The 7,331-nt window shown below is 35.2% G+C and overlaps 1 protein-coding gene across 1 annotated transcript; it reads right to left on the reverse strand.

The window, feature by feature from the left end:
• Positions 1-688: 688 nt before the first annotated feature.
• On the reverse strand, positions 689-3,127 carry LOC133867455 (uncharacterized). Its single transcript, XM_062304225.1, has 2 exons — positions 2,889-3,127; positions 689-1,326 (listed from the first exon to the last, which is right to left on the reverse strand). The coding sequence occupies exons 1-2, from the start codon at positions 3,054-3,056 to the stop codon at positions 787-789; spliced, it is 708 nt and encodes a 235-aa protein (XP_062160209.1). The 5' UTR covers positions 3,057-3,127; the 3' UTR covers positions 689-786.
• Between the last annotated feature and the right edge of the window lie 4,204 nt (positions 3,128-7,331).

Consider the following 7,331-nt stretch of genomic DNA (forward strand, 5'->3'; position numbering starts at 1 on the left):
CCTTAATGTGCAGATGGCAAAGGCAACTAGAACCACCCATTAAGCTTCCTAGTGTGCGATGCACCAAAAGTTGATTTGAGTTTATATATATATATATATATATATATATATATGTATATTTGAGAGAAATGACTCATTTTTTTCTCTAATGGGTCTATAGGATTCATGTCTGTCTCTCTTTTGAGCTTACAAATCTAATAGTAACTTTCAAAAGTGAAAAAACATGAAAAAGACAACAAAAGAAAATATAGCACATCTCTGTATTTGTCCCGAATGTGCACATTACAAAAGCAACTTAGGACACTAGAAGCAGCTTTCCATAAACTCTTCATCAATTTAGAGAATTAAACCACTCTTTTTGCTTCTCTATTTAAATGAAATTCACAATAACTTCCCTTATTCTTTTCTTATGTCATTTAAATATTATTTAAATTAAATGCTAAGAAAAAGAGATGAAAAAAAAATTATTTAAATATTATTTCAGATAAATGCTAAAGGAATGAGAGATGAAAGATAACCTTTTTTTTTTTTTTTTTTTTTTTTTTTTTTTTTTTTTTCTTTTTTATTAAAATAAAACATAAATATAAGATATAACTTTTAGTTCTCTTGATATTTTCTTAATTTAGGATACAACAAGAGAATCCGATGAATTCTATTAATTTTTTAAGAGTTTTATGAGAAATCAAACTAATTCATATTGCCAAAAGGCACACGATCCATGAACGCCATAATTCATGCAATAATATTGTTTACAACATTTTTTTTATTACAATTTTCTTTACCCTCTCAAACATAATCCCCATTTCCATTCTCATCCACCCTTCCCTTGCCAACTTTCTGACAGATAAAGTCGAGGTTGTAAAGCACCGGCACCATTGCGGCGAAGCAGAGGAAAACCAGCACCGGCCCAAAGATCCAAAGCAGAAGAGGAATGGCCAAGTAGAAGAGCCTGTTGCCCACAGTGTTCAAAAGACAACCCTTCTCTAAAAGCTCTGTCAAATATTCTCCCGTCACTATTCCCACAGGGTCTATTGCAATTGGGACGGAGATGAGGAGACAAACCTGGTTCAGAAACCTAATGGAGAGAGTGTGGCAGAAAAAAGAGAAGAGGAAAATTGTAAGGAGTGACACGTATTTTAACGCCACCATAAACTCCCCGTGAGCCCCATAAATGGTGTCGTTTATAGGCTTCTTCACGCTGTATGTGCTGCTTATGACTGCTCCTAGGCCGGCGCTGACAAGGATCGAGGTCGTGGCCATTAAGGTTGATCCCATTATCATGTTCCGGAGGGTTTGGACTGCCAGGATATTCTTTTTCTCAATGTCCTGCCAAAATTTGAATTTCCTATACATGTATATATCACAATGTATAAAAAAGAATATATTTTAATTATAATCGTACGCTCGTCGATGTGATGCATGGGTGACTGTTGTGGCCAAAGGATTAGCCTTTTCCTAGTTGTGACAAAAGATGATTAATTTTAGAAGTGCAAATTAGGAAACATTAACTATCAACATCACATAGCACAGAAATAAGTGGTATTATTGAGCCACTTTTACTGAAATGAGTAGCCATGTTACCCCCCAACGGCAAAAAAATGTAAATTTTCAGAATATGTGGAGGGGGGAATTGTGACGTTTGGTAAAGATGCAATCTTTAGCCAGCTGACTGTTTGATGACTAAAGAAAGAAAGAAAAAGAAAGAAAAAGATAGCAGATGGCCGAAAGAAAGAAGAACAAGAGAGAGAGAGCTAGATACGGCTTACTTGGCTTATGAACATTAATTTTCCTTTCTAAAGAAAGAATATAACAAAAAGTTTTCTAACTTAATAATTGGTTTGCTCATTGGCACAGAATCAGTGACCGACATGGCCCTTCCAGCCCTCCTCCACAAAAATAAAAAATTGTTCAAGAACAAAATACTTCAAAGTCTTTTTTTTTTTTTTTGTCGATCCCCCAAAAGAAATTTTAATGCAGTTCGACCCCTAAGGTTAAATTTTTAATTTTATTTATTTTACGCACAAGAGTCAGTTAATCAAAGAAGCAGCAAGCCCCTCTACCAAAAAAAAAAAAAAATTGTAATAAAAATATTTCATGTATTTTTTGTTTTTTTAGTTTGGCTCTTAAAAAGAATCTGCACAGTATACTTTACTTCCATTTTGAATATATAACTGACTTGTGCGTAAAATCAATGAACTTCATCAAACTATATATAGTGCGGAAATTCTGTGTGGTGACTGGGAAAAAAAAAAGAGAAAGGATATGGATTTTGTTTAACTATAAAGATGGAGTTCTGTGAGTCGATCACTTGGCTGAAATCTATGTGCTCAAGGTTGGCGAAGGTTAAAGTGACAAGACTTGGGTCACAAATGAATAGATGCTTCTTCTCTCAAACCAGCGAATCTTTACTGTCAGCCTCTAGTACTCATAACTCATAAGAGTAGCGTACGATGCGACTATGCCACTAATTAATATTAAATTCTGTGTTGTCATTCAGGTGTGGGTGAAGCCACCATCTTGATCATCATGAGCCTTCGTTGATATATATCCAGACGATCGATCTCTTGTTCTGACTGATCATGATCAAGGGGTGGATGATATCATGAGAGATCGATTTCTGGGAATTTGAGAAGCACGCACTGAGAGCATGCGCGCTAAGGGTTGGATATAGATTGAAGATACTTCTTAAAGACATATATATATATATATATATATATATATATAAGAACTTCATTATTTTTCTTTCTACTGAGCTAACCAGTGACTCAATGAGGCTTTAGCTTTGAAGCTGATCAGAGTTGCTGAAAGTTTTTCATAGAAAGAGAGAGAGAGAGAGAGAGAACAAACTCGGAAAAAAAACACACGGAAGGAAGATGAGATAGAGATACCTTCATCATGGCCTCGACCCAGAAACGTCGTCCGTGTGCATTTCTTCCGATGGTGGTTGTGAGGGGCTCTGTCTGAACCTTATGCCACAGCCAAACATGATATGAAATGGTTATCAGAAACCCTAATGGTACCAGTACCAAATCCAGATAACTTTTCTTCCATTCCATCTCTCTCTCTCTCTCTCTCTCTCTCTCTCTCTCTGGAGTTAGTACTAGAATGGATAGTTAAACATGCACAAAACCTTTATATCATATAACTCCGGTCTGTGTACTTGTTTATGTATTTCCCTAAAAAAAGAAAAAAAGAAAAAAGTAGGGAGTAAAGCAATATTAATATATAAACAACATTTCTCTTGTGCAAACAGCATAACTGGTCATTCTTGTTGGGCTTTGTTGCTTTTCTCTTCTTTTAAACCTTTTAGCCTCTGGTTGCCGGGCCATGTGATATGCTCCTGGGGAATAATTAATCACGTAAATGAGACACAAGCACTTGCAAAAGAATAACAAAAATTAAAAAAGTAGAAAACCTTTTATTGCGTTATGATCTTTCAATGGTTTTTGAAATATGGAATTGAAAAAGTCAGCTCTAACTTAATTATAACGGCTACCACGGACTTGGAAACAAAAAGAAGGCGGCTTGATGAAACCAGAACTGTAATATATTATGAATATAGATAACAAATACTCACTGATATTTGAATAAATTTTTGGGTCAAATACCTTTTTTCACCATATATGCTTAGTTTCGTATCACATATGATACATCGTTTATATATAATAATATATTGTTAATTTGTTACTTATAGATTATATATAGTTATGTTATTAATAAATGTATAGACGTTATTCACAAACTTGAACTTGAATTTCGTGATCATACACTGAAAAATTTAATAATCTAGCCCGAGCTTTAGTTGAGTCGAATTTGTCGAGTAACCCGAATTGACATTCTCAATGAGCTCTTTAGGATTTAAATGAGCCGACTTTGAACACACATTCATAGATCGGCTCTAATTCAATATCAACTATTTAATTAAGTTCAACTCATATATAGTGTATAACGTTCTAGTTTCTACATATTTTGGTTAATTTAGTGCTATATATAGTATATATAGGGTTATTATGAACATATAGGTTTATTTTTAAAAAATGATCCATTTGGAGCCCCTTTTTTTTTTTTTTTTTTTTTTGAAACGGCTCAAACTTGAATCGTTTTCAAAACGTCTCTAGTTAGAGTCTTTTTAATAAAAACAGCTCAAATTTGAGCCATCTTTGTTAAAACAACTCTACTTTGAACCGTTTTGTTAAAACTGCTACACTTGTTAAAATGACACCAAGTCCAGCCATTTTAACAAAACGGTTCTATGTAGAGCCGTTTTCGATAAAAAGGCTCTAATTGGAGCCATTTTTCTTAAAACGGCTCTATTTTAAGTCGTTTTATTAAAACGGCTCCAACTTAAAACGACTCAAAAACTCAATTTTTTTATTAAAACAGCAAATCCTTCTGCTTTCCTTTCGAAATCTCCTTGAGAAAAAAAAAAAAAAAAAATCAGAGATATTATGTTCCAATGATGTTAGGGTGAGAAAAAAAAAAAGAGTTGAGTTGGGACGGTTCCCAAATTTGTTATTTGGGACAATCTGGTGCTCATAATGCAAAAATAGAAATTAAATAGAAGCCTAGAAACGCAAGAAACTTGATGAACCAATTAATCCATAACAGCCCTTAACCGTGGGTCCACAGCTCCAATCTACCCTCTGATGACCCAAAATGTTGATTGCTTACTTCTTTTTTTTTTTCAAATTTTTGTACTGCAAACAGGAGTTAATTTTATTTTATTTTTTCCTAATTATAGATGACAAGACATTGATATTAGGTTCTGACTTAGATGCTGAGTAAGACATTGATATATAGGACGCTGTTAAGGCGTCAACTTTAATAGAGAAGTAACAGATGAACTTATTTAAAACATAGGCAAAATATATGGACCACCTTTTTTTCTTTCTATTTTTTAATCAGATGTCCAAAACTAATATCTTATTTATTTGGGACATGGTTAGTTGTGTAATTAGGTTTACAAGTGAAGACTCTGAAGATTTCTTCAATACGACAAGTACTGCATGTAATAGATGTCCGGACATGGACATGGACATGGACAATGCTATTTAAACATGAAGGACCCACAGATAGGGTGGGCAATTCGGGTTCACGGGTCGAGTTCGTGTCAATCCGACAGACCCGATTACATAAACGGGTCTGACACGAACCCGACCCGAACACGCCCGATTAATAATCAGGTAACCCGAACACGACTAATAATCGTGTCACCCGTTTACCCGACACAACCCGACTAATAATTGTGGGCTGTGGAGCGTTCCTTTGATTCTATTCAATTATTTCAATATAGTTACTGTATTGAGTGTATTCTATTCAATCCATCTCTATTCTATAATCATTCCAATATACACTATCCATTTGAGCAGAAATTACGGTAAAGAGATAAAGTTCTTTACAAACACCTCACAGTGCTCACACAATGTTATGTGACAATGACAAACATAACTAAAATTAATTTAATCTAACAAAAATTAGTTTTTCAAGGGCTAAAATTAGTTTAATCTAGAAAGTAAAACTAAAAACATACCGGTTGTGGCGTCGTCGGTCGTTCGGTGGTGTGGCCGGGATTCGGGAATATGGCGGTGGGTAAGAGAGGGGGGAGGGAAAAGTTTGGCGCAGAGAGAGGGGGAAAACTGGAAAAGGCCGGATGGTTGGCGTGCGGGCGGCCGGCGTGCGAGCTGGTGGCGTGCGGGCTGGTGGCGTGCGGGCGGTTGGCGTGCGGGCTACTGGGCAGTGGGCTAGCCGGCTAGGGTTCGCTGTTCGCAAAATCACAGTTTCAGAAGAATGGGTAGTTGGGCATTTCGTGTTTCGCAGTTTCGGTTCGGGTTCTGCTCTTTTCTCCTTCTTTTTTTTTTTCTTTTTTTTTTTTTTTTTAAATTAAAAAAAAAAAAAAAAACTATCGGGTCAGAATCGGGTTGACCCGATTTCGACCCGAACCCGATTATATAAAACCCAAACCCTATTTCCCTGTGTCGTGTTCGTGTTGGGTTCGCGGATCGTGTCAAAAATTGCCAACTCTACCCACAGAGTACATGTTCCTTGTCGTGTTTAGACATGCCAGCGGACATGATTAGTTTGTAAGACTAATGTCTGGACATGGACAAAGTTGTTCGGACATGAGAAGCTCCAGGGAGTACATGTTGTTGGGTATAGTGCCCTAAACTCCAATGTTTTTGTAAGACATTTTAGTTATATTGAATAAAGTTGTTATTTATTGATTTATTTAATTTAGCATATGATATGACATATAACATTTTACATGCTTATTTTTATTGATAATTTATTATGTGAATGTGATGCAGGAGAATCAGGCATAAGATTAAAAAATTATTTATTTTTTGATAAGATCAACAAAAGAATGTAAATAATCATACAACATATTTGAAGATTATCTTTAGAATAAAATTTCTTTGTCTACAAGAATTTTGCTTTGTCTCAAAGTTTAGAGATATTTTTGTATTTTTATTTCTTTCTTTTTATCCAAGTATTTTCCTTGAAAAGTACTCAAACTTAGCCTATATAATAGCATGTGTTGTATTATTTTGAATTTAGTTTTGAAGTATCAATTAAATTTCAATATTCAAAGTTATTTATCTGTTTGCTTATTTAGGGCAACTAGGGTATTTATCTTCTCTATTTGTTATTTTCTATCTTCCCGAATTCCCTTTTTAATCCTCAATTTTTAGTTTTTGCTACTATCATACTCTATTAGAATAATCTTAGCTCTGTCCGACACCAATTGGTATCAAAGTATAACGGTTTTATTGGGTTGATTTTTTTTCATTAGTTTTCAAGACTGGTGGTCGTGGTCGTAGTTGGCACGGACAGGTTCCAAATGTGAAAGTCACTTATCATAAACGCAGTGTACAATACGTGATGATTGAAGACTTGTAAAGGCAGGTTGCAGAGTTAACCCAGCGTCTAGCGTTGCAAAACATGGATATGCATTGCGATATTGATGGTCGCGATTTATAATCCAATTTCGAGAGCCCATACTATAATCTTGTTCTAGTTTGGGACCAACGTGTTCGGGATGAGCGGCATGCAGACTTAAGCTTCAGAGTTGAGCTTCCAGCATTTTTTGGCACTATCGCCGCCTTGACTGTTGTTCGCAAACCTTAAACCCATCTACCAAATCTATCTCATGAGAAAGAGGAAGATGAGTTTGTTGATGAAGATTTCCAACATAAAGAAGACGTTGAAGATCCTTCTCAATGTTTTATGGATTGGAATTCTCTACCAACTTATGATACATATGTCGATGATGAAGATTTTATAGTGGTAAGCTCTTTGTCATATGATAAAGAGGTTGAAAATAATTCCGTTAA

This window comes from Alnus glutinosa, chromosome 4, assembly GCF_958979055.1.
Source record: "Alnus glutinosa chromosome 4, dhAlnGlut1.1, whole genome shotgun sequence".
Taxonomy (NCBI): Eukaryota; Viridiplantae; Streptophyta; class Magnoliopsida; order Fagales; family Betulaceae; genus Alnus; species Alnus glutinosa.

What these genes read in the sequence shown, in the direction of transcription:
- LOC133867455 (XM_062304225.1), bottom strand. Translation starts at nt 3,056, where the DNA reads ATGGAATGGAAGAAAAGTTATCTGGATTTGGTACTGGTACCATTAGGG. An exon ending in GGGTCGAGGCCATGATGAAG is followed by an intron (nt 1,327 to 2,888) that starts GTATCTCTATCT and finishes AAATTTTGGCAG; the next exon opens with GACATTGAGAAAAAGAATAT.